At 37.6% G+C, this 27,998-nt stretch overlaps 1 protein-coding gene across 1 annotated transcript in view; it reads left to right on the top strand.

Moving 5' to 3' along the window:
* Nucleotides 1-1,070: 1,070 nt before the first annotated feature.
* LOC121316442 (ALK tyrosine kinase receptor-like) overlaps nucleotides 1,071-27,998 on the top strand; it is a 52,843-nt gene continuing 25,915 nt past the window's right edge. The window contains exons 1-9 of the mRNA XM_041251512.1: nucleotides 1,071-1,469; nucleotides 2,771-2,899; nucleotides 5,915-6,064; nucleotides 6,614-6,714; nucleotides 9,749-9,918; nucleotides 11,777-11,865; nucleotides 21,865-22,017; nucleotides 25,973-26,138; nucleotides 26,716-26,863. Of these exons, the coding sequence (XP_041107446.1) occupies nucleotides 1,220-1,469; nucleotides 2,771-2,899; nucleotides 5,915-6,064; nucleotides 6,614-6,714; nucleotides 9,749-9,918; nucleotides 11,777-11,865; nucleotides 21,865-22,017; nucleotides 25,973-26,138; nucleotides 26,716-26,863 (1,356 nt within the window). The 5' untranslated portion in view covers nucleotides 1,071-1,219. The remainder of the gene's footprint in view (nucleotides 1,470-2,770; nucleotides 2,900-5,914; nucleotides 6,065-6,613; nucleotides 6,715-9,748; nucleotides 9,919-11,776; nucleotides 11,866-21,864; nucleotides 22,018-25,972; nucleotides 26,139-26,715; nucleotides 26,864-27,998) is intronic.

Raw genomic sequence — 27,998 nt, 5'->3', positions numbered from 1 at the left:
AAACATGACATACATCTCCGTGGGTACTGAGTTTTATTCAAATTACAGTCCTCTGACAAGGATAAAATGTACCTGATTTGGGGAAATAAGGCTTTCAGTTATTCTGCCCCTTGGTCATGGAACAACCTTCAAAAACACTATCTGATTATTTATCATTAGGAGATTTTAAAAATCAGGTAGAACATTTTATTTCTGGCAAATGTACTTGTTTTAATACATGTTAAAGTTGCTAATAATCCAATGAAATGTATTGATTAATGACTTTTTAATGGTATTATTATTTTTGAAATGTTCGTGTTAATCTGTGTAGTTCTATGTTTGTGATTGTTTCTGTAGTGCTGCCAGGTTGTCAGGTCGGTCTCTCTTGAAAAAGAGATTTTGAATCTCAATGTGACTTCCTGGTTAAATAAAGATTAAATAAATAAATAGTGCACATTGTGGCTGTAACTGCAAATGTAAAGGTTAAAAATGTACTACAAAGTGAGAAATAAGCAACCTAACTTACTTCTCTGTTTGGAATCCCCAAAAAGCATTCCCAAATGATAGAAAGCGAGAAAGAAAATAATTTGATACAAGGCTTCAGCATGTTTTTCCAGTGTTCAGATTTGGAGAGCTGCAACCTGGGAAAATACTAAACCCCACACACTCACCCAAGAAGTGTCAACATACAGCGCAATCAAAGACCTAATTCAGATTATAACATATATTACACCTCTCACAACAGTAATTTGGTTATTTGCAATAATATATGTAGTATTTCCAATCTTTTTTCTTCTAGACATGACATTTGGCTATAGGATATAAGATATATAGAATTACAGAGAAAAAATAAGATAGAAGTATTTTGTGAAAACATTGTCAAGAAATAATGGGGGGGGGGGTAATCAGTGGCCTATAGCAAACTCAAAAACAAAATTTGGTTAATAAAATTAGGAAGAAGAGGCATCTGGTCAACGGCAGCTCTGTGTGGCAGACAGCTCGCTCAAAGGAAGCCTTCACATCCACACAGAGTGTGAGAGTACTGCTGCTGCTGGAGAGGGAGGGAGTTGAGAGACAATAAATTCTCATAAGAAAAAAAGAGCAGCAGGGTCACTGTGTATCATTTCCCAGAAGGAGAGACCAAGGCACAGGGTAATGCCCAGACCAGGCAGGGAGGAGCAACAAGCCAGGCTGCACAAGATCCGGTGTCACCCCTACCGCTCAGAGAACAAGCCGATCTATGGAGGTGCCCATGGAAGAGCCCACGCTCACTCCCCGCAGCTCCGTGGTGAAGCACAATGCCTGCAAGGCCATGCTCCTCGTGCTCACCCTACTTTTCTTTCTCCTCTGTCTCCTGGGCAGCTGGGCGCTGCTGAGGGTGACGCTGGGGCGCTCTGATACCCGCTTTCGGATATCCGTGGAGTACAGTGGACAGGGCACACAGGACACTGCTGCTCTGGACTCCATCTACACGTCCAACTGCACTACAGGTAAGAGGTATTCTTTTTAGCAGCATGCAACTTCTCAGCAAGTTTCTAATTCTCTTTTAACTGTTTATGATTTGTTGCCAATAGACAGACAGGTTTAGGAGATATGTGCTGCAGTCCATTAGAGAAATCAGGTTTTCCCCTCAGTCGCTGAAAGAACACCCCATCTTCAGCATTGCACAGTAAACTGTTGAATTCTAATTCCAAATCGGATTGGGATGCTATAATTCAAGTTGCAGGGTGTAATTTTAATTGGTGTGTTATCACAGTGGCACCAGTTACATGCAAAAACGGGCCTCCATTTTCAGACCTGTTACAATGTGTGGTCATCTGTAGCTTGAAAATGCTTTGCTATTATTTTATTTTTTAAGGTTGAAGAAACAAGTTTATGAAAATATGTTTTCTCATTTTTGTTGGGCTTAAGATAGCTTAATTTATCAAAAAATAAGATCTACCGAGCTAGTGGACAACCATAGGTAAGAATTCATGCAATTTGTGTTCCAGTGAGAATGCACTAGTATAATGGCATTCTGCCTTTAATACCAGTGAATGGCATTTGAGCCTGAAACCTTCTGACAGAAGGGGTCCAGTTTTTAAAAAGAGTTTGAAAACCACTACTTCATTAGAACTGGTGGATGTATTTCTGTGTTTATTTTTCTATGGCATCACACATGTGACCTGTGTCAATTTTTTATTTTGTTCCCTTGGTAGTGTTTGGTTTTAATTTGTATTGATTTACTCACTTTAATTTTTTTTTTTTTTTTTTTTTTTTGTCACTTTTTTCATTTATTACCTGTCAATTATGTTAACAAATGTATTTCATGTTATCCTTAAAAAGGTGCCATAGTAAAAGCATAGCAAAGCGCAAACATAGTGAAAGTATTGTAAAGCTGAGAGACGTATGGTACAGCATAATAAAAAAAAATATAAAATTACTATGCAAATTTACCTGGGTAAACGTTCAAAGGGGCTGTTAATAGTTAATATGTAGTGACTTGTTTATAATTTTCAGATAAAAAACGTGAGGTGAGACCCTAACCCCAACCTCTTAAATCACATGTGTGGGTTTATCTGAATAATAATAATAATAATAATAATAATAATAATAATAATAATAATAATAATAATAATAATAATAGTTTATAGGTTGTGTATTAACTAGCCATTGACCGTGTATGAACAGATTTTATTCTAGTTGCAAACAGTCAGGCTACCAAATAAAACAGCGGTTTATTTGAAGCTGTTCCCTGTTTTCGTGTGTGTGTGTGTGTGTGCTTTTTACTTCAGCCATGTGTGTGTTTCAGGGTCTCCGGGCTTGCAGATAACACTACAGGGGAAGTACACCTGCCGGGATGGGACGGCAGTCAGACTGGACCGCGTGTGCGACTTTCAGAGAGACTGTGCGGCGGGAGAAGATGAGGGGCTGATGTGTCGTGAGTAACATCTCCCTTTCAAACGTTGGTTATATTTGATTAGGTATTTATATATGACTGTTGATTGTGAATACCGTCTTCTAAAATTACGTAAGTTATACTTGCTACAAATGTATTTTCAGTACTGAGAAATTTTTCAGCTTGGAAGACATTGGATAGACCCTCAAAGCTATTTACTACAAAACGTCATCAGCGTGATTGTTTCTGATAGTGTATGACTACTAAAACTTTAAACTAAACACGGGATAAATATAATTAATTTGCTTGATGGTTACTTGAATAGACGAGGCTCTAGTGCATAGCGGTTAAGAAAGACGTGTTATACTGCAGTTACTAACAACTGAACGTCTCTTTTGTGATCTTACTGTAAAACTTATTTTAGACAGCTGACAATATCTTAGTCTATGGCAGTATTATTTGGTATCCTCTGTGCATTTCAGGCAGTGTGGCTCCTAGAAATGTCAAACTCATTATCACACACAAAGGGTTTGATTGATATTGGGTGTATTTACAGTGAAAAACACAGGGGATACCAGATTAGATAGCTGACAATATCTTAGTCTATGGCTGTATTAATTGGTATGTGTTTGTCACTGTAAATACACCCAATATCAATCAAACACTTTGACGGTAAGATATTGCCAGTTGTCTAATTTGTTATCCCCTTTGTTTCTCACTGTCAATACCAATCTTGTGTGTGTAGATTATGTAAAATAAATATATAAACACCTATCTGTAAACAATAAGGTTATATGTAATACATTATGCATTTTTAATATCATTTACACGACTTACACGTTTATTCCAGACATAAAAGCACAAACCACAGAGCAACAACATTCATGAAAACTTTCGTGATCATTTACTTTCAACTTTAAAGTTTTGAAATCCAAAAAAAATAGGCTGAAATCGGCACCATCGTTTATAAAAAGGTAGGTCACATAGTTAATACATTAAGCATTAATTATTTAAAGATTGTTTTAGTTGCACATTTCAAAGACGTTTTTAATGAAACCAAACTATAACTGATTGTACACATCACAAAGAAATCATGCTGTCCTGTCGAATAAGTTTGTAAATGACTGCAAAATGCAGCCGACAACTGCAGCGCGTGCACATCACTAGTATTTTACCTCAGACACGAGCAAAAAAATAATAATTAGACGTGCCTGTGAGGCGATCTCATTTTAACGCTTGGGCAATGCGCCAGGGGATACAGATTTCTTTTGGGGGGGGGCTACTGAATTTGGGTCGCGACCCCCACTTTGGGAAACGTCCGTGTAACCAACTTGAAGACGATCCTAATCAGAAACAATTTACTTTATGGTACATTTTAAAACATGAAAAATATATGCGCACTAAAGGCTAGGAGGGTGAGGAATAAAAAGTTGTCAATATTGTATATAGTATACTTTTCAAGTATTTCCCTACTCTAGTACTGGTTCATATAATTTTTGACTTGACTACTAGGCCTGTATTAAAGAGCAGGTTGGTTTAAATGTATTTTAATTGCATCTCCATTGCAACCATTCAGATTGTTACTGTGTTCCTCTAAATCTGCCTTTATTTGACATGTTGTTGCTTTGGGCTGTTTAGAGAATCCAGTGTCAGGACAGAACAGCCTTGCTATAGAGTAGGTGGGGCTCACAGAGTTGAAAAGTAGGAGCAATGCCCAGAGCCACTAAGAATGATTAACAACCATAAAATAGGGTTTTTGTATTTGCTCTGAATATTTAATGCCCAGCGTGCTCCGAAGCACTCTCTCCTCCGTAGCTGCAAATGTAATTTTAAGTGTGTGTGTGTGTTTTTGTTGTTGTTGTTTGTTTTGTTTTGTTTTTTACAGTTCCTTTAGTATTTCATGAGTTGAGTTGCTCAGGCTCCAATATTGAGTTATTTCATGAATTTCAGAGTCTAGAGCAGGGGTTCTCAACCTTTTTTGAATCACGCCCCACCAAATCAATTTTGGAGACCACCCCCAGTATATTTCCAAACTTGTACTTTTTTAGACACCTGCCTTTTCCACGCACCACAAACCGATCCATTTTATGTACTGATGTTCAGCAGTGGTACAGTGTGGTTGAAAAAGAACTGTCACTGATTCTTAAATACAAAATTGTCTGTGATTGGGTCTCTGCTTAAAATGAAGTGCAGTTTTCCAGACTAAATATGTACCGCTATCAAAGGTAAAATGTAATATATAAATAATAATAATAATAATAATAATAATTGCGAGTTTGTAAAATTCACATTTAGACTTGTATGTACATTTTATATTCATTTTTTATTATTATTACTATAATTAAAGTACTGTAATTGTGATATATGTGATATATAATGTGATATAAGCTAGCACGCATATATTGCATTCCTCACACAATAGTAAGTGCGTGGCTAAAAAGGGTGGGTTAAAAGATGTGCAGTTTGACTAAAAACTAAGAAACAGCTGACCTTACTGAGAAATAAGCCTCTGCTGACAATTGCAATTGTTCATTCACCTTCTGTTAGCAGTCCCAGTTTAAAAGATATGCCCAGGTCTTCACTATGGAAAAAAGAACATTACTCCCTAATTACGCTGTGAGTCACAATGACAAAGACTGTCCCTACAGAGCCCTTTGATATTTAACTACATCTTACAGTCTTAGAATGCATCCTTCTTTAATAAAAATAGTCTACAGAGGCTGTTGCATTTAATCTGTTCTCTGTTTAAAAAGATTTAATGCAATTTGGAGCTGCAGTGTAGTACCAGCTCTAACCATAAAACCACACTGTCACCCCCCAAGTCCCTCAGCTCTATCCACTAGACCAAACTGCCTCTCAGTTCTTCAGCTCTAAACACTAGACCACAATGATGCTCTCCCAGTGCCTCAGCTCTAACCACTAGACCAGTGGTTCTCAAATTGGGGGGCGCAGACTGCATCCTGAGGGGCGCTAGAAGGTTCAGCATTTTTTGAACACTGGGTCTTTCTATTTTCCCAGTCAGAACTTTAACTAATTTCCTGTTCTCTTTCTTTCCAGGCGACTTCCTTCTCGGTAGCTACTGCTCCTTTGAAGAGGGGGATTGTGGGTGGCAGACTTTGACATCAGCCTCTAATGGAACGGCCTGGGGGGTCCAAGAGGGTCAACAAGAAGACCGCCAAGAGGGAAAGGACAGCTGTCCATTCACAGGTACCATCAGAAGAACTTCTAGATTTGTAACTGCAGGCACAATGTTATATCAAATGAGTCAGATTGCAGTTACTGTGTAGTGTAGCTATAGTGAAACTAAAGTGCAGTGCAAGCCCAGTTGAACTAAGTCAATATATAAGGTAAAATAAGTTAAGTAGACAAACGTTATATTGAAAGGAATAAGAGTGTACAGGATTTTAAGCAAATGTAAGAATGTACAGTTAATATATTCATTTACTAATAGACATTTACAATTGAAATATCAATGTTGCAGTTTACATAGAAGCAACTGATTGTAGGTGACATTTTTTCATTTCCACAAATTCAAGTAAGCAACATTAACAAAACAGTCTTGATTATAAATCAACCACCTGTCCATTTAGTAGATTCAGCACTGCTAGGCCAGGGCCCCCTCACTTCACAGCAGTTCATCTTCAGTCACAGTACTAAAAGTGTAGGGTACAGAAATGTGATCATTAAGGACAGTGGAGAACAATGTGCTATGGTCGCGATCACAAGATACGTTATCTCAGGATCTCGACATTGCAGGAAGAGCACTGGTTCTGGACAGCAGTGAGTTTGGGAGCGACGAGCCCAGCATGATGAGGAGCCCCTTGTTCCCACCCCCACTAAAAAACTCTCCCTGTCAGGTAAGACCTGCCCACAAGAGGCTGAAACATTCAGGGCATGAATTCACTGAGGGATAACGTGGTATAGTTTTGTAATGGATCTCCTCATAGTGGCTGATCAGTTAACAATGCTGACAGCAGTGTAAGACACATGCTTACCTCTCAAGCTGAATAGTAAGACGTTCGCCTTTGAACCATGTGGATAGGGTTTGTGTCCAGTAAACAGTATTTAAGGATTCCTTTTCACATTAAGTGACACAAATGAAGAAACAAATGAAATCCACAGTTTAACAAACATGAACAATGACTTGCATAACCTTAGTTTCAAACTAAGTGGGTTCTGTAATTGATTCGTAATAACGTCTTGTTTTTCCTGTTTAAATTATAATGACCCTTCTTATATGAATACAACAATACAACAGTTATTGTTTTATTCAAATAATTCTGCTGTTGAGTCTCAACATCACTCTTTCTGGAGTAAAAAAATAAATAAAATAGACTGAGTTTTAGTTTAGACACATTTAAAAAATGCCTCCAGCCTTTATTTGTTTAAATCTTTGGCTGATACACATTTGAGCGCTGCATGCAAAAATAAAATAAAGAAAAGTAATTTAATGTACTATACGGCACCAGCGATTTCAAGATGGCTTTTGTAGATTCTAGTGGCCAACTATCCTCAATTTGTAGAGACATGCAGACTCACATTATACTTACTTATATATATATATATATATATATATATATATATATATATATATATATATATATATATATATATATATATATATATATATATATATATATATATATAATGTACATTGTATATTGCACGGCATGTTTGACACATTGTATGTAATAACCATATGTTCCAAAGGGCATCAAAAGAAAACAGCACCCTTTAATCTTTAGTGACCTAAATATAACATGTTAATGTCACAAAGCCAAGAAAAAGCACAGCCAGACATGGGGAGTTTAGAATGACAGTGTTTAGGCACAGAGCACATGTTGAGGTCACACAGCAATCCCAAAGCTCCTGGAACACTTTGACAACAAGGTGCCTCATTGCAAGCGCATTCAGCAGGCAGGTCACCTCTGTTTTATATTCTACTGCTTGGGTTCTGAACTAAATTGTTAACCAGTTAAATACATTTGCTAAAGTAAAACCTGTTTAAATAATCAAAACCCTGTGGTATAAATTTGCTGCAAGAAATTGTGTGACTCTTTTTGTTGGTGCCTTGACTAGCCTTAATACAGAGATTTCACTGTATATTTCAAACAAACATCAATAAAAACTAGGGGTTTTAATTTAGTAATGATTAATAGATTAATCACAACTGTTGGCTTTGATTGATACAAAAATTATTGATCGATTAAAAAGATGTGAACCTGAGTGCGGAGTGAAAAACAAATCTTGAAAAATGGTGGAGGGTACTTCTAAAGACCTTGGCAAAATGGCAACTGGAAGATATTTCACAGTATCTTAAGATGAAGAAAAAAGACTGCAACTTGCAACATTTGCTCATCAGTGCTTTCCTTTCATGGCAGCACTACAAGTTATTCTTAGTCGCAAATACGTTGATTTTTCTTTTTATGCAACTTATTTCTTTTAATTGGTATCAGAAAATTAGAACCTACAGTATACTGTACTTTTTCTTCAGCTAACTAAAATAAATTGCACTCAGTGAGTTGCATTTGTTAGTCTGAAACTTGAAAGCTTACTGTATATCAAAAACAGCAATTAAAAACAAAGTGAATATTTTAAATGACTCCCTTTGGCTAACTTCCACTTACATGTAAGCAGATATCTTCAAAATGTCAAATTACATGTAAGTAAATATTTGTATATTAAACATTAGTTGGAATTATGAAATAGTAGGCATAAATGCATTACTAGCAAACAGGTGTGATTAATCAAGCAATAGAAAATGTCAAGATTAAACCCCCTACAAAAACCCATAACATTATTGTGTTAAAACAGCAGAGCATTATTTGGGAGAGATGCCAAAGAGCATGGTACCCTGCAACCCAGCTATGTGCACTCTTCAGGGTTACGGTATATCTCTTACTCTCAGTTCCTCATTTGACTGTGGCTTTTCACCCATGACTATTTCATTGCGGCTACAAATTGGCTTCCAACCGAGGTTCACTTGAATAATTTAGCGAGTTTGCAGCTTACCACTCGCTCCCAACCTCACAGCATTTGAATAGCATTTACCTTTACCAACGCCATTGAAAGAGTGCTGGGGTCAACCCTGGTGGCTGCATTTGAAAAACACTGCACTGCTCTTCAAACCAAACAAAAAATATAAACTGATCCACTGTTAAACTCCCCAAAAATACTGCAGTGGTGTTTGGAAGCAATATGGTTAAACTGAAAAGACTATATAAACAACCCCTGTACTTTCCAGTCTATAAGCTTGTTCTATGATTAATAGGAATTATGCCTGTATAACACCATCAGGTTCTGGCCCGATCCCTATTTCACGAAAAATATGCAGATATTATAACATATTAAACATGCCCTCATTGTGGTTGATGGTTATCACCATATGTGTAGAACAATTTGTATTGAATTTGAATTTTTCCATCACCATTTCTCTTAATAAATCATTTTCACAAGTGATTTGAATGTGGTTAAAACCATGCTGTGGTTTGCTTTCAACCTCTGCAATTAAATTAGAACTGCAGTAGAAAACAGAATCATCCAGAAAAAAAGGCTTTGGTTTAAAGTGGACTCACGAAAAGTATTGAAGTAGGAACCAAAAACTAACAAAAGTTTAGCTTTGAAGGGCTTTCCTTGTCCCTGTGACCTTTGAAAACAGGGTAATGCTTGTCATGGGGCCAACCTTCAAAAAATAAATTAGCTCTATTTTAATGATCTTGATCAGTTGGATAATACCCTCTAACATGCAAAACATGCACTAACACACATTAAAGTAATGCAGCGCAACAGGCTCAACTCTTACACTGCACATTTCAATGCGGGGTTCTGCGGAGAGGGCAGACTTCTTTAAAGGAATGTGGGTTTGTTAATATTGTCACGCTGTGCCTGCAGGTTTGGTTCTCTGTGTGTGCTGGAGGCTCCCTACAGGGGGAACTGTCACTTTGGCTGGTGGAGAACAGCACCAGGGAAGAGGAAAGTCGCAGGCTTTGGGGGTTTGATAACAGCAGTGGGGCGGAGGGCTGGAGCAGACTGGCCATTCCTGTGCACGGAGTATCTGACAGGTAAGGGGAGCTCTAGCCTATTGCGAGCTAGCAAACCTGTAAAATTCCATTAATAATCCTCACCATGTATAACACACATCTTTTTGTAAATATCAATATGCAGCAGTCGCCATTGTTAATAGACTGTGCTATTTGTGTTTTGCCTTATGAAGAGAATGCAGACTGGATTATTATGAAACAGGTTGCTGTATGCCCCAGTATTGTTTCAATACCTGGGTGTGAGGTACACAGTGTTGCATATAGATGAATATGGTAGCTATCAGTGAAAAGTCCACAGTATTCTGTACCTATGATCTATGTGAGCCCTGCAATCAAGCACCAATTTCAAAAAGAAATTACATCTCAAATTAGGGTTGATGGGAAAGGCAGTGAGCTGAGGCAGGGTTATCCTGCAGCTGCAGATTGTTGCAGGGGTTGGTAGGTCAGTTTGGCTGTAAATTGTGTAATTGCAGAGTATATATTATTGACTCATTTGCAATCCCCACTTTTCTCTTAAAAAAAATGTATACAGCATACGTTCTGTTCTCAAAGTGTTTTCTCCTTGGCTTTAATTTACTCCTTTTTATTTGGAAAACTGAATTTTACAATATTAAAACCATCTGTTTACTTTTCTTAAGAGGTATCTGTGGCAGTGTGCTCCACCCCTGTGTGTATTTTGTGATATGTGTTGCGTGTGATGTGTTAATGTTGATGATTAGGTGTTAGTGCACAGGATATAAATAGTAAATAGTAGCACAAGTGATTTAAAATGTATATTTGTATTTAAGCACTAGGACTGCACAATCACTCCACATGCAGATTAAAGTGCATATTAGTGTGGAAGAATGGGAACACAATTAGTTCACGTGCAGATGCACCCAGATTCCAATTAAATGATTGATTAGCAGTCGAGTCTTGGTACAACTGCATAAAAGATGCAGTGTTTCACTCACTCGGGGTTGGGTGTTTGGATATTAGAGAATGGGAGAGAGGAGAGAAAAATAAAGTAAAATAATAATAATAATTAACAATTGCTATTTCGTGCTGGAAGGACCAGCACGATACTTGTTTGATTTGACTCACCTTGTTTGCTTGTGTGTTAGTCAACTGTTTGTTTAAGTGTTAGTCCGTTTTTGTCTATTTATTTTGGCCTCAAGTGCCGTTTGCTGTTTTTGTGTAAATCTTTTATTTGTTTCATGCAATAAAACGCTGAGCGCAGCCATTGCATCTCAGTTTCAACCCCAGTACTGCCTGTCTGTGTGTTGGTTCATGAACCTGACGTCACCACCCACAGGCACCTCCAAGCCATCTGTGACAGTGTCCTAATAGGTCTTTCTCATTTTATACAGATGTCTTTTTATACAGAAATTTACAGGATCCAACACAATACTAAAATAATTATCCCTAAGGTTTAAAAGAAGCTGCTTGCCAAGAGTGTTAAAATGACACGTTACCCTCATTAAAGATAAAATATCCATAGCAATCTTAACTCATGTATTTTTCGTGTTGGTGATAGTCACTTTGTAGTATTTAAGTACAGTTTAATGTACAGTTTAAAGACCTTTCAGAATCATGCCTACCCCTCAAGTACATCTGGAACACCAGAGTGTTTGACTAACCTGTCCCCCTGTAACACTCTGCCCCTAGTAGAAGTAAGAAATATGACATCTGTTCTATTACTTATTGATGTATTTCTTACAGCCATGGGAGGGTCAGAGGTTATTGGTTACACTTTTAAAAGATTGCCGATGTGATGACTGGAATAGAACATGATATAAAGCAAATCTAACCAACAACAAAAATAAAGTACTTAAGATTGATATGGATATTTCATAGTGTAGACATGATTCTTCATGCTCTATCTTGTTGCTATTCACAGGTTTTGGCTGCAGTTCACTGGGAGTGGAGAACATGGATCCTTTATTGCTATTGATAACCTCTCACTCAGCTTAGACTGCTTCCTGGCATGTAAGTACTGCAAACCAACCTTCATGCACCCGACCATAGTTATTGAACACCGTGGCCTAAAAACAGAACTGCAGTAAAACCAGAAGTAAAAATAGTACTGCAGTAAAATTGTATTAACCAGCCAGTGTGTGGCAGTCTTTATACAGAGTGTGAGGGTATAGAACGGGTTAGCTAGCCATGTTGTTGACGCTGAATCATTGGGATCCTCTTGACAAAGTTTGCAGGTAAATCGGCTTCTACAAACTGGACGAGCATCCTATTATATTTTGGTTATCAGTGTCTATATTTTAAATCAGGCTTAGTTCCATGCCAATAATGTGTACCACTGTTTTAGTTAGGGAAACAAATGCAGTGCATCAGAATGGGAAACTCATTTGTGTCTTATCATGGTCCAATACTTTGTACACTGCATAGAAGTTATAGCAGTGATCTGGCCCCTGCATGTGGTCACATTCCCAGGCAGGTTTAGCGATACACATTCAACATTCAAGTGATTAGAATGGCATCTGCAAAAGAGCCACTGAATTTTAATTGTCACACATGAGCTCAGAAATGGTGCACTGGGCTCTCAGACAGATGGTGGTTTCAGTTCCTATTGAAAGGGTGATAAGCTCATCCTGAGTGGCTTGCACTGGAGCAGATTGGAAACCAAACACTTTCAGATGATTCTCGGAGACAAAAGGGGGACATTTTAAGAACGACAACAGATGTACTGTACTCTCACCTCCTTAATACTCAATGCGTTTTACTGCAATCATTTCTGGAACAGTTGAGAAGAATGCAGATTCCACACGCCGTAGTGTGTAAAGCAGTGTTGTAATCGAGTCACACAAATTGGGACTTGAGTCGAGTCACAAGGTAAAGACTCGAGTCAAGTCTTTGACGTGCCAAGCTCGAGTCGAGTCGATTCACAGAGTTTGCTCGAGTTGAGTCACCTGTCTGGCTCGAGTCTATTCGAGTCGTTACTTATGACAGTTCAAGACAGTTTGATTTAATCAGATAATCTACACGTAACAAGAAAAGAACATTTCAATTAAAAATACAATTGAGAGGCACAATAATGTGGTCATACTTGCCCCATTGATGTTCATCATTAAAGATCCACGGTTTCTGCCTTGTGTTTTGTCTCCATTTCAGTGAATTCACGATTCTTTGCCTATTAATAAGCAGATTTTGTTATTGACCATACATAGGCCCTTTTACCTATAGTCAGTTGGGTTGGATGTACCACTAAATACAAGAATGCATTGAACCATTTATTTACAATTTTACGGATACCGGTGTCACAGAAAATAAGTTAGCCCTGAAATAGTTAACGTTTGCCTTTTTGAGCATTTCTGCGCACGCGCGAATTTTAGAATTTAAAGGTAAGGTTAAACTGTCTCCCTTTTCTGTCTGTCAACTTTAATTCAGAAAATTGTTTTACTTTTTAAAATGTTGTCAGGATCTTTATTAAAGCTACGTTATATGTGGTTAAAATCGAAAACACATTGTTATAATATTAATAACTTTTTATTGTATCATGTTATATTTTATTTAATAATTGCGGTTAACTTAAGCTACAAAAAACGTGGTCATACGATTTATTTTAATGTGCATTATATTTGTGTTAAATCATTATAATAACACTTTGTAAATAATATGACAATATCTATTATTTAACATTCCCAATTTAAACCATCATCAGAGTTGTCATTTTAAGTTTGTAATCGCCAGATATTTACATTATAGGTTTTCTTTGTACAAATATTACCGAAAGAGAAATAAATATGATATTCTGTATATTGATTACGACATATCAGAAACAATTAAGCATTAAGGTTTATTTTTATGTGCAATTAGATTATTACAGCTGTCAAGTCACAAACCCCTCCCCTCTATAATGTATATTGCCCAGGCCCACCCCAAAAGAGGCGCAAAATCTAAAACAATTTATTTTTATAAAATATACAAAAAACAAAACCAGACCGCATCACAAGCATCGATCTTTAAGTACTGAACTCTAATTTATCATTCATAATACAGGTGTGTGTGTGTATATATACACGTCCATATATATGAAGTCTGCGTGTGTTTCTTCATATGATCGTATGAATGTATCTATGTGGAAACCATTCGTTTTGTGTGTTTCTCAAATGATCTATCTATATATCTCTTAAAACACCATCTTTTACTAAAAACTATATGTTTTCTGTATATATTAAAACAAGTTTATATATTCCCACATGTAGACTTAATTATAAGGTCAAAAACAGTATTCTCTGTATCAATAAGTGTTTGTACCCAGTTCCCGATAACATTTATTAAAAAAACAAATACAAAACAACCGAGCATTTTACCGTGAAAATAATAACTTAGTTAAACTTGAGCCTACATTAGAATACACGCTTATATTTGCTTAAGCCACAGTATATGACACAATATTTTTGAAAGGAAATAAACCTTTGGCAAGTAGTGATTTTAACTCTGCATAAACATAAACTATACTGACAAAATAATGTTTTAAAATATTTATTTTTGCTAAAAACCACACTGCACATTCAAACACAGCGAACGCTTTACTTAAATAAAATGTATTTATAAAACTTAAACGTACATTTATACTTCGATAAATAAGACGACAAATGTTACTTTTTTAAACAGAAAAATAATGTCTGCAATACACTTAGATACATATGATGTCAAACGTCACATTTTTAAACAAAAAAATATGGTCTGCAATACCTGTTTTCGTTTCTTACAAAAATACAAATGGCATCTGTAAAATTTTGGAAAAATCTGCATAGAATCTTGCCTTTCGGTTCTAAAATTCGCACTTGCGCAGAAAGGTTCAAAAAGGCAAACACTAACTTTTTCACGGCTAACTTATTTCCTGTGACAACGGTACTGAGTGTTTATCACTTTTTCTCAACAGTAAAACTCCCTGATAGTTTTTTTTTTCAGATACCTTACCCATGTGAAAGAGTTTTAAAACCATTGCATACTCGCTATATATATATATATATATATATATATATATATATATATATATATATATATATATATATATATGCTCCAGTTCAAAATCAGTAAACTCAGCCTAATTTGCTTAATATTACAGAAAGAAATGTATCTTGAAAGGCTAAGAGTTTAACAATGTTCACTAATACGTTTAAAAAAAATAGCTAAAATATTTCAAAAATACTTCACACAGAAAATATTGCACCATAAACCCTTTAACCACCTATACTTAGCACAATAAAATCCCAGCCGTCTGTCAAAGTAAAATTACCTGTGCAGTTAAAATGAGCAAATGTACAGTAATACTAAGAGGTCAATTGTATTTTGAATAGCCTTACTAATGTAAAAGACTGGTATTGTAGCTGCTATTTCATAAACAAGTGCAAAATACCCCAGCAGCACAAACAAACACATTGTTTTTAACCTGTGTAATAATTGATCACCCACTATGACAAAATCCACAGACCGCTTTTTAAAAATTAATTGAAAACAATGCAGTTCTGTCCTTAACATCCTTTCGTCTGGCAGCGTTGATTGTGCCTATTCCAGCAGCATTGCTGCTGTGGTCTGGTCTGCCCATTTTTGATTTTATGAATTTATTCCTTTAAAAAGCAAAATGTTTTTAACCAAACTAACTAGAAAAGATCTATATTGCATGCAAATCCAGATGTATTAAATTAATCAAACATGTCTAGAGCTGATTAATTCTGGAAAACAAACATGCCCGTGCAACAGCTTCATTGATCATCTGTACCATGTGATGCCAGTGGTTATAGAAGGCTACGGGAATGTAAAAAATAAATACAATTATTAAAGCTCTGGAAGGTTGTTTGTGTGTTAGTTTCTTTTACAGTGCATTATTACATTAAATGTTATGTGCAGAACTTTTTTTTTTTTTTAAGTTCATAAGCTTGTACTTGAGTTTGGATTCGTAAGTGGTAGTATGGATTTTAAAAACAACTAACAGTTTTAGCAAAATACAATTATTTTTTTAAACATAGTATAACTTTAGATCAATATACATTAAATCAGACAACAAACACTAAACCCCTATTTTTTCTACAGCATTTAAGTTGTAAGCTTACTTAAATAAAAATCTATTGATTGACCCACTGTGGCTGGGCGATTGCCCTGCACATGGGGAAATTAGTGTTGATAATTAATATGGGGAAACAGGTTTGTTTTGTGTGCTTAGAGACAGGTGCTAAATTGAGACTTGCTGCCTTCTAGGCTTGGTTGAGGGGATATGCAGCTCCTCTCTGTAGCAATAGCAGTGTAGCTGCCTAGAGCAATCCCCACCAGATGTTTTTATGCCGATGGACACTTTGCTGAGACCCGCCCACCTGCTGATTGAGGACCAGCCCAGCCAATCACTTTCCCCATATTAATTACCCATTTCCCCATATTAATTACCAACACTAATTTCCTCATGTGCAGGGCAATCACCCTGCTACACCCATTCATTTAATGATGTCATTCCCCTTTACTTTAATGCTTCTCTGTTGCTAAATGAGTGACTTTAAAGCCCAGTATAGAAAAGAACAAGTTTCTAGAAATGTGTTGTTTAAGGAATGTTTTCATGCAACGTTGATTGTATGCGCTATAGATCAAAAAATAGAACAAAGTGGAAAAATGGTGTGTCTGCATATATAATAGACCATTTTAGAAGCCGTCAAAACCATGTGTCCAGCTAACATAGTCACATGGTTATAGGATCTCCCCTGCGTGGTCAAAGGCCGTGTGGTTTCTCAAAGTAGAACCCAGGTCTATAATGTGGAGACATACCTTCGCGTACACTGATCACTCCAGTAGCTTACCAGATGGGGAGAGACTGGAAATGGTTGCCCCAAATAATACAAGCTCCACAGAAAGATAAAGAAATGTTCATCTTTAGCAAAGCTCTGTCAGTCTTCATGTTTTAGACATCATTCATTCCCACTAATCTATCTCCCTGCCGTGTTGCGAGAGATGCGCCGGTGATTAGGCTGAGATCCTCAATGGCTCCCCATTGACAGCTGTCAGCTCTGGTTCCACATCCCTTCTGCACAGCTCAAGCAGGCAGATACCAATCTAGTGTGCACTTTATCAACCATCCATCATTTAACAGCTGAAAAAAATGAAAGGCATCCTTTGGAAAGAATTAATTCGCCCACGAGATAACTTCAGAAATCCTGCCTGGTAAACTTTTTCTCTCCAGATAAGTTGTAAGATAACCACAAAGAACAACATTATGATTGTCAACATGTATTTAACTTATGCAACTTACCCCAGCTTAGAGATTGCACTAGGCAGTTTTAATGCTTATTGGGATACTTAAATACCATCCACATTTTCAGTATATTGATTGTCTTGCATGTTTAATTTCTTACTGTATGTGTTCTGTCTCGTTCTCTGTTGTTGTTTCTGTCTTGATCATTCTTTACCTGACTTAGTAACTAATATAGCAAAATTATCTTTCTAAAAGCTTAATGTCGAAGTGAGTTTCAGAAATGATACCTTGAGATGTGCAACTGTAATTTGTGCCCCCTCTGTAACCGTGGCAACTGTGAGTTTAGACTAGTGCTCATTATTGAGGTACAGGAAAATGTCAGTGCTGGAGAGCTGAAAATGAAGTGTTTAGTCTGGTTCTTATTATTAAGGTGCATGGTAATGTCAGTGCTGGAGAGCTGAGAATGAAGTGTTTAGTCTGGTTCTTATTATTAAGGTGCATGGTAATGTCAGTGCTGGAGAGCTGAGAATGAAGTGTTTAGTCTGGTTCTTATTATTATTAAGGTGCATGGTAATGTCAGTGCTGGAGAGCTGAGAATGAAGTGTTTAGTCTGGTTCTTATTATTAAGGTGCATGGTAATGTCAGTGCTGGAGAGCTGAGAATGAAGTGTTTAGTCTGGTTCTTATTATTATTAAGGTGCATGGTAATGTCAGTGCTGGAGAGCTGAGAATGAAGTGTTTAGTCTGGATCTTATTATTAAGGTGCATGGTAATGTCAGTGCTGGAGAGCTGAGAATGAAGTGTTTAGTCTGGATCTTATTATTAAGGTGCATGGTAATGTCAGTGCTGGAGAGCTGAGAATGAAGTGTTTAGTCTGGTTCTTATTATTATTAAGGTGCAGGGTAATGTCAGTGCTGGAGAGCTGAGAATGAAGTGTTTAGTCTGGTTCTTATTATTATTAAGGTGCATGGTAATGTCAGTGCTGGAGAGCTGAGAATGAAGTGTTTAGTCTGGATCTTATTATTAAGGTGCATGGTAATGTCAGTGCTGGAGAGCTGAGAATGAAGGGTTTAGTCTGGTTCTTATTATTAAGGTGCATGGTAATGTCAGTGCTGGAGAGCTGAGAATGAAGTGTTTAGTCTGGTTCTTATTATTATTAAGGTGCATGGTAATGTCAGTGCTGGAGAGCTGAGAATGAAGTGTTTAGTCTGGTTCTTATTATTAAGGTGCATGGTAATGTCAGTGCTGGAGAGCTGAGAATGAAGTGTTTAGTCTGGTTCTTCTTATTATTAAGGTGCATGGTAATGTCAGTGCTGGAGAGCTGAGAATGAAGTGTTTAGTCTGGTTCTTCTTATTATTAAGGTGCATGGTAATGTCAGTGCTGGAGAGCTGAGAATGAAGTGGTTTAGTCTGGTTCTTATTATTATTAAGGTGCAGGGTAATGTCAGTGCTGGAGAGCTGAGAATGAAGTGTTTAGTCTGGTTCTTATTATTATTAAGGTGCAGGGTAATGTCAGTGCTGGAGAGCTGAGAATGAAGTGTTTAGTCTGGTTCTTATTATTATTAAGGTGCATGGTAATGTCAGTGCTGGAGAGCTGAGAATGAAGTGTTTAGTCTGGTTCTTATTATTATTAAGGTGCATGGTAATGTCAGTGCTGGAGAGCTGAGAATGAAGTGTTTAGTCTGGATCTTATTATTAAGGTGCATGGTAATGTCAGTGCTGGAGAGCTGAGAATGAAGGGTTTAGTCTGGTTCTTATTATTATTAAGGTGCAGGGTAATGTCAGTGCTGGAGAGCTGAGAATGAAGTGTTTAGTCTGGTTCTTATTATTATTAAGGTGCATGGTAATGTCAGTGCTGGAGAGCTGAGAATGAAGTGTTTAGTCTGGTTCTTATTATTATTAAGGTGCATGGTAATGTCAGTGCTGGAGAGCTGAGAATGAAGTGTTTAGTCTGGTTCTTATTATTATTAAGGTGCATGGTAATGTCAGTGCTGGAGAGCTGAGAATGAAGTGTTTAGTCTGGTTCTTATTATTAAGGTGCATGGTAATGTCAGTGCTGGAGAGCTGAGAATGAAGGGTTTAGTCTGGTTCTTATTATTATTAAGGTGCATGGTAATGTCAGTGCTGGAGAGCTGAGAATGAAGTGTTTAGTCTGGTTCTTATTATTATTAAGGTGCATGGTAATGTCAGTGCTGGAGAGCTGAGAATGAAGTGTTTAGTCTGGTTCTTATTATTATTAAGGTGCATGGTAATGTCAGTGCTGGAGAGCTGAGAATGAAGTGTTTAGTCTGGTTCTTATTATTATTAAGGTGCATGGTAATGTCAGTGCTGGAGAGCTGAGAATGAAGTGTTTAGTCTGGATCTTATTATTAAGGTGCATGGTAATGTCAGTGCTGGAGAGCTGAGAATGAAGGGTTTAGTCTGGTTCTTATTATTAAGGTGCATGGTAATGTCAGTGCTGGAGAGCTGAGAATGAAGTGTTTAGTCTGGTTCTTATTATTATTAAGGTGCATGGTAATGTCAGTGCTGGAGAGCTGAGAATGAAGTGTTTAGTCTGGTTCTTATTATTAAGGTGCATGGTAATGTCAGTGCTGGAGAGCTGAGAATGAAGTGTTTAGTCTGGTTCTTATTATTATTAAGGTGCAGGGTAATGTCAGTGCTGGAGAGCTGAGAATGAAGTGTTTAGTCTGGATCTTATTATTAAGGTGCATGGTAATGTCAGTGCTGGAGAGCTGAGAATGAAGTGTTTAGTCTGGTTCTTATTATTAAGGTGCATGGTAATGTCAGTGCTGGAGAGCTGAGAATGAAGTGTTTAGTCTGGTTCTTATTATTAAGGTGCATGGTAATGTCAGTGCTGGAGAGCTGAGAATGAAGTGTTTAGTCTGGTTCTTATTATTATTAAGGTGCAGGGTAATGTCAGTGCTGGAGAGCTGAGAATGAAGTGTTTAGTCTGGTTCTTATTATTATTAAGGTGCATGGTAATGTCAGTGCTGGAGAGCTGAGAATGAAGTGTTTAGTCTGGTTCTTATTATTATTAAGGTGCATGGTAATGTCAGTGCTGGAGAGCTGAATGAAGTGTTTAGTCTGGTTCTTATTTTAGTCTGGTAATGTCTTATTATTAAGGTGCATGGTAATGTCAGTGCTGGAGAGCTGAGAATGAAGTGTTTAGTCTGGTTCTTATTATTAAGGTGCATGGTAATGTCAGTGCTGGAGAGCTGAGAATGAAGTGTTTAGTCTGGATCTTATTATTAAGGTGCATGGTAATGTCAGTGCTGGAGAGCTGAGAATGAAGTGTTTAGTCTGGTTCTTATTATTAAGGTGCATGGTAATGTCAGTGCTGGAGAGCTGAGAATGAAGTGTTTAGTCTGGATCTTATTATTAAGGTGCATGGTAATGTCAGTGCTGGAGAGCTGAGAATGAAGTGTTTAGTCTGGTTCTTATTATTATTAAGGTGCATGGTAATGTCAGTGCTGGAGAGCTGAGAATGAAGTGTTTAGTCTGGTTCTTATTATTATTAAGGTGCATGGTAATGTCAGTGCTGGAGAGCTGAGAATGAAGTGTTTAGTCTGGTTCTTATTATTAAGGTGCATGGTAATGTCAGTGCTGGAGAGCTGAGAATGAAGTGTTTAGTCTGGTTCTTATTATTATTAAGGTGCATGGTAATGTCAGTGCTGGAGAGCTGAGAATGAAGTGTTTAGTCTGGTTCTTATTATTATTAAGGTGCAGGGTAATGTCAGTGCTGGAGAGCTGAGAATGAAGTGTTTAGTCTGGTTCTTATTATTATTAAGGTGCATGGTAATGTCAGTGCTGGAGAGCTGAGAATGAAGTGTTTAGTCTGGTTCTTCTTATTATTAAGGTGCATGGTAATGTCAGTGCTGGAGAGCTGAGAATGAAGTGTTTAGTCTGGTTCTTATTATTATTAAGGTGCATGGTAATGTCAGTGCTGGAGAGCTGAGAATGAAGTGTTTAGTCTGGTTCTTATTATTATTAAGGTGCATGGTAATGTCAGTGCTGGAGAGCTGAGAATGAAGTGTTTAGTCTGGTTCTTCTTATTATTAAGGTGCAGGGTAATGTCAGTGCTGGACAGCTGAGAAAATTATTTTATTTATGTCCTGTTTTCAATGCATGTAGTGCAAAGCGATGTCAGAAATTTGTATTGCCAATTAGTTCAAGCTCTTTTATCTGGAGTAACTTTTCATTTCAGCTGACAGCAGAAGCCTCAGCTTATATCCACTATATTTAACTATGCAAAGAGAATGCTAATAATTGCTGTGGAACTTTGCTTTGGAGATCCTAAGGGTTATCAGTGCATTTTATATCGTGGAAATACATTTTGCATAATTGGTTTTGAAGCTTTTATCATTTTAAAGTTAGATACTGAAAAGCTAGTATGATTAGGGTACGGTTGTTATCCAGTACAGTGCCCTTAATTTGGAGTATTCTGTGAGATTTATAATCCAGATACAAAGAGAAACTACAACATGGATTTCACTGTAATTACAGATATTAGATAGACCATGCCAGGTTATGTTTGTATATATCAAATTATTTAATTGTGCAGGGTAATAGTTCAAGAACAGACTTTCCAGATTCAAAAGACATTCATTCAAGACATCAAAGTCAGCATCCCCAATCTGGTGTGTAAACAATACACTAATTGCAATATTTTGTGTAGCACGATACGTATGATTGTCCTGATTGAATAATTTTAATAATCTATAAATATGGTATTGATCTGCAGTAAACTGTAGATTAATTTCTAGCTCTTTCTCATCTTTCCTCTTTCCTAAGCCAATGGAGACCTCCCACCCAAGATCACACTGCTCAGTACCAGCATGAGGAACTTGGAATCCACCAATCAGAACAGCACAACAGCTGCCCCAGCCAATGAGCACTCAGAAGGAGAAGGACTAGATGTCACAGAGTTCCCAGATTTTCAAGAAGGTACAGTAGAAACTTGATCTAGTGCTGGATTGTGTTGCACTCATATTCTTAAAAACTACAAACAAGACATTGTTGCTGCCTGCAGCTACAAACAATTCTTTAAACCTGACATGTTATACAAACAACAAAGCCTCCAATACGTCCGTATTAGGACATCTTCGTACATTGACCCACTGTGGCTGGGCGATTGCCCTGCACATGGGGAAGTTAGTGTTGATAATTAATATGGGGAAACGGGTTTGTTTTGTGTGCTTTTTGAAGTTGTTGTGTGCGATAAATTTTTGCTTAGAGACAGGTGCTAAATTGAGACTTGCTGCCTTCTAGGCTTGGTTGAGGGGATATGCAGTATTAGAATTAGGACATCTTCGTACATCAGGCAAAAAAGAGTCATTATGTGCTCCCTCCTCTGCAACTCCCACCTCCCTCCTCTGAAACTCCCCCTTCCACATCCAGAACTCCCTCTTCCCTCCTCTGAAACTCCCTCCTCCCTCTTTCCTCCTCTAAAACTTCTTCCTCCTCTGAAACTCCCTCCTCCCTCCTCTGAAACTCCTATGAATTAATCCTGAAAAAGACCAGCAAGAATCTTAACCACTGTACTGAAACATGAGATCCATCTCACAGAAGCTATATCTCATTTTCTTATCTCACAAGCAGGGATCCATCCTATCTATAATACAAGCTATATTTCAAGCACTTTTCAATTCATTGAGACACATTGACCAGGCTTCTAAATGCTCTGCACACAATTATCATATGCGTCTGAATGCATTCACCAGTATTGACCAGGTTCAGCTTTGCTTTGCGTATGAGATCTGACAAGATCAATTTCATCATGCAACAACTGCAGGCCAATATTAGAGTTTGTTGTCTTTGAAATTGACACTCTTGGTACTTTACATACAGTAATGCTTGAAACAGCATGCACATATTAACCCTTTGTGGTCCTATGTCGGACCAGGTCCGACATTACAATTTTCCCTTTCCAGTCCGACATCAAAAAGACGTAAAGCACAGGTCTCTAGTCTCCAGAAAAAGCCGAGAAAACCTTTCAATGGCCGCGTGAGACCGATTGGAGCCGGATGAAGCTGAAAAAAAAGGGGGGGGGGCATAACTGAGCAATACAGATAGACCCTGCACGGACACAGACACAAACAAAGGAGGTAGCTGCTTCCGCATCCAGCAATCAAAGAATATCACAGACATTTCCAGAGCTTTTTGAGATGTTATAGTAATAAAATAATTACTTGGATCACATTATTGAGGAGTTTGGTGATAAAACAAGCGATCAGGAGAGGATTTATCAGTATGCATGTCTATAAAGAGGCATGTGAAAAATACAGCGAAGAAGGGGTGGGGCTTGGCTGGAGATGCAGTACTGGTGTCCTTTTGCCATGCAGTGCCTTTTAAACCTGTTTTACACTGAAAAAATATATTTTAAACAGCACTTGTAAAATAAACAGCGCATATGAAAATAAATTGGACCTGACACGCCTGACCTTTGCTGAATCAATGGACTGCAAAGGGTTACAGAACACCCTTCAGATTTAACAGGAAGCTCGTTACCTTTGCTACATTATGTATTGTCTGTTCTTTTTTTATTATTACAGCAATATATTTTGTTAACTTAGTCCTGATTGTTTTGATATTTTTTATTCACACATAATGGGTTCATAAATCACCTGGGGAATGAATCCCTCAGCTCTTTTTTCCAGAAGCAAGACAATTGAATTGTCAAATGACTCTCGTAAAAGATTTTTGGATCCATGAAAAAAATATTTTGCTCTGATACGAAACAGAGTATACAGGAAAGGTAAACAATGTTTCCTATAAACACCGCAGGAGCTCTGAAACACTTTAATATATAAAAAGATTGTGGAGTTAAATAAATTGCCACTATTCAAAACTTAAAACAACAGATTGTGCTTTATTGCCAGTGTACCTGCAAAGAGTAACTAAGACCACAAGCAAGAGATGACACATCACATACTAGTTCTGAATATTCTTGTGCTTCCAAAAGTGACAGAGAGTGCTTAGAGCAATTTGTGAAGGCAAAGTGACTTTTCCTCAGTTCTGACAGTCTATTAAACAAGCGAGAGTTAGATGTGCCACTTGAAAAAGAGAGATTTGAGAATCAGGGAGGTGGAAATGAGATCAACCAAAAGGGAAAAGGCTTATTGGGCTGAACTGCTTTCTGTTATCATGTACAAAAATGTTTGAAAGGGGCGGGTGGCGTAGTCACCGATGCATCTCTGGGTTTAGTGAAATGAGTTTGGTGGTGTCAACCTAGGTCCCAGAGGACATGAAATCAGAAAGCAACCATACAGTTTAGCACATTTATCTGCAGGACCGATAAACCGACAATTAAATAAGAAAAAGAAAAATAAATAGTTCACACTATCTTAAATATATTGGGATTAATGCAAAAATTATTTAAGAAAAAACCCAGAGTAATTCAAGACCTAGAGGCGTAATCAAACCCTTTCCAGATCTGGGCGATTGCCCTGCACATGGGGAAGTTAGTGTTGATAATTAATATGGGGAAACGGGTTTGTTTTGTGTGCTTTTTGAAGTTGTTGTGTGCGATAAATTTTTGCTTAGAGACAGGTGCTAAATTGAGACTTGCTGCCTTCTAGGCTTGGTTGAGGGGATATGCAGTATTAGAATTAGGACATCTTCGTACATCAGGCAAAAAAGAGTCATTATGTGCTCCCTCCTCTGCAACTCCCACCTCCCTCCTCTGAAACTCCCCCTTCCACATCCAGAACTCCCTCTTCCCTCCTCTGAAACTCCCTCTGAACTGTAGCATGTATTGAGGGATATCCCCTGTTGGTGTTTCCAGTTGAACGCACGTGGCAGTCTCGCTGTTGCTGGTAACACAGCTGGGAGCTAGTAAAAATATGGCAGTCAGCAGAGAACTAGTGGAAGCCCTGCTAAATGAAGGCTTTCCCTTTGTGTTTTATTATTGGGTTGTTTTATAATCAGGCTGGGCAGAGCATTAAATGTGCTGTAGGGCTAATTATTTATTGCATTAGAATCCTTCTTTTATGACCACAAAATGTAGGGAGTGAGCTGGTCTTACTGACAGTGGCTCAGTGGTGCATAACTGAGAGGACTGCATCTGCTCAGCTGAGATTGCCAAGTGGGTCCTAGGGTTACCCTTATAAGAGTTTGCCACTGTGATTTTGCACAATAATTTGTATTTACCATAGTTTACCATGTTTTGAACATGCTTTACCGTACATCTCAGGGCTTTACAATGCTTACCTATGCCTCATCATGCTTTGCTATGCTTTTACTCTAGTAAACTTTATAAGATAACTTTTTCCTCTGTGTTTAGGGCTTTCCTGCTGCCCCAGTTAACAGTAAAAAGGGGGTCCCAACTCCCACTTTTGGAAAACCAGAAATGTATTATTTATTTGAGAGGTTCTTTTCATATAAATTTAATTGCTGTTCTCTTAATTTGATGGGAACAGATTAGTTAGATCCAAAAAAGTAGAGACAAAAAAAAATCTTATAACACAGGAAAAGGGGTAAGTTAGGGTTTATAATAAACAATACAGTGCTGTAATGAATATTGAATATTCAGTAACAAGGGGAGGTTGACTTTGAGTGCATAAGCAAACACTGATAAAATAAGGTATACTACAGGTATATACTTTGTTATCAACTGCAACAATGTGCATTAATATGTTGCTTAAGTGCTTATCTGGATTTCCTAACATATATATATATATATATATATATATATATATATATATATATATATATATATATATATATATATATATATATATATGTGTGTGTGTGTGTGTGTTTTTGCAAGTAAAGCATTTAGAAAGTTAACCCAAACAAATGTATAAGCCAGTACCAGAGGATACAGCTGTTAATTAAGTGGTCTCCTGTTGTTTGTAAATGTTCTTATATTCCCTGCATCTGTTTCTTTGCTGTTTTTCAGATACATCCTGGAGCTTTGGCACTTGTGGAGCGACTGGGCCAGTGGGCCCCACCACAACACAGTGCAGCAACTCATACGGGGGCACACACATCAACGTGTCTGTGGGCACAGAAGGGCCGCTGCGGGGCGTGCAGATGTGGAGAGTACCTGCCACCGATACCTACAGGTAACAGACTCCATACAAAAACACTACAGCCTGAGCTCAGCAGTGATGAGGAACTCCAGCAAGACTCAGCGCAAGCCAACTATGTTCAATATCACAATCTTCTTGGATGTGTTTAAAGTAAAAACAGCATAAAAGCTGCTTATTCTTACTCCCCTGTTTTTGTTTATCGGTTTTGCCCTGACAATAAATTGATCCAGGCAGTGGCAGAACCAAATACCACAACTGAGATAATATTAATATGTGTACCAAGATTATGAAAATCAAACATAAAACAGTTGAGATAATATTAATTTGTGTATCAAGGTTATGAAAATCAAACATAAAACAGTGCATGACAATCTCCTTTAGTCTTTTTTTTAGTAATTTAAAAGATTAAAATGAATATTTCTCCCTCCTGGGTTCCTTTCTGGACTTCCATGCAATTCTGACTGTTTTCAGGGATTTAATAGTAAATGCATTGCTGATTTATAAATTAAGTACAATTGTCTTACTACTGGCATACTTGGTCACCTGTACATACTATCTGGTGATCATATGTGGTAATACCAGATCATTAATCAATGAATGTTGTTTTCAGGATCATGAGCTATGGTGCTGCTGGAGGCAGGAGTGTGCTGATCCCTGATCGATCGTTTGGCTTCTTTCTGGAGGCCCATTTCTTCCTGCAGAAGGATGAGCTGCTCTACATCCTGGTGGGGCAGCAAGGGGAAGATGCCTGCCCAAACGTGAGTCCCCAGCAAACCTAACCCTAGCCCTAACCTTGCCCAAACGTGAGTCCCCAGCAAACCTAACCCTAGCCCTAACCTTGCCCAAACGTGAGTCCCCAGCAAACCTAACCCTAGCCCTAACCTTGCCCAAACGTGAGTCCCCAGCAACCCTAACCCTAACCTTGCCAAACGTGAGACCCCAGCAACACTCCCAAAGCATTTACTCCAGTGATTCACATAACTAACTCAAGAGGTTAATTTAAAAAAACTCACCAGTGTCTTGCAATGAATGCTGTAACATTACCAGAAAAATAATAGCACAACTCTACTGAACACTGGGCTAAATGTTTGTGAGTATAGTCCTCTGGATCTTTTCAGTCATTATTACTTGATGTGATGACACATTAAGGATTTACCTGTGATTACCTCTGAGTTCACAACGATCCACTCTAAAACAACACTGGTAGAAGGAACCGTCAACTTCGTTATGCAAACGATTATGTGATAGAAGACAATATTTACACTTTTTTTATTCGGGAGCATTGAACAAATGATTAATCCACGCAAACACTTGGCCTTAGCTGGTGTTTACTAATGCTGGCTCTAAGGCACCATATTCAATTCTAGTCACTGCAATACAAAAAGGACATTGTGGCCTTGGAGATAGTCCCGTGAATAGCAACAAGACTAATCCCAGGGCTTAAAAGAATGAGTTATGATATGTTGCATCTCTATAGGTTTAGGAAACTGAATCTATTTAGCCTGTAAAGAAGGAGAGACTTCAGACTTTTAGTATATTGTAAAATTAACTCTAGCTGATACTTTAAATACAGAAATCAAGACCAAGGGTCACAGTTGGACATTAAGCAGAGCGTGATAGGTAGGAAACACTTTTGTGTTGAGTGGTGAGTGCATAGAATCCTTTAAGATCTGACTTGGCAAAGTTTTTAAATCAATCACTTATCTATTAAATAGACAACCACTGATGAATGGTGAATGGCCTCCTCTTGTTCATACATATCTTTATGTTTTCATCATAGGTGTAATTTACACGAGGGACGCAAGGGACATGCACCCCTCACTTTTTCAATTGCAGGAGTACTAAAACTTTTATTCTGTGACAATTTGTTGGTATGATCAATAGTCGATATAG

This window comes from Polyodon spathula, chromosome 5 (assembly GCF_017654505.1).
Source record: "Polyodon spathula isolate WHYD16114869_AA chromosome 5, ASM1765450v1, whole genome shotgun sequence".
NCBI classification, from domain to species: Eukaryota; Metazoa; Chordata; class Actinopteri; order Acipenseriformes; family Polyodontidae; genus Polyodon; species Polyodon spathula.
The sequence above is the reverse complement of the archived record's forward strand: the minus strand, read 5'-3'. Positions and strand labels throughout refer to the sequence as shown.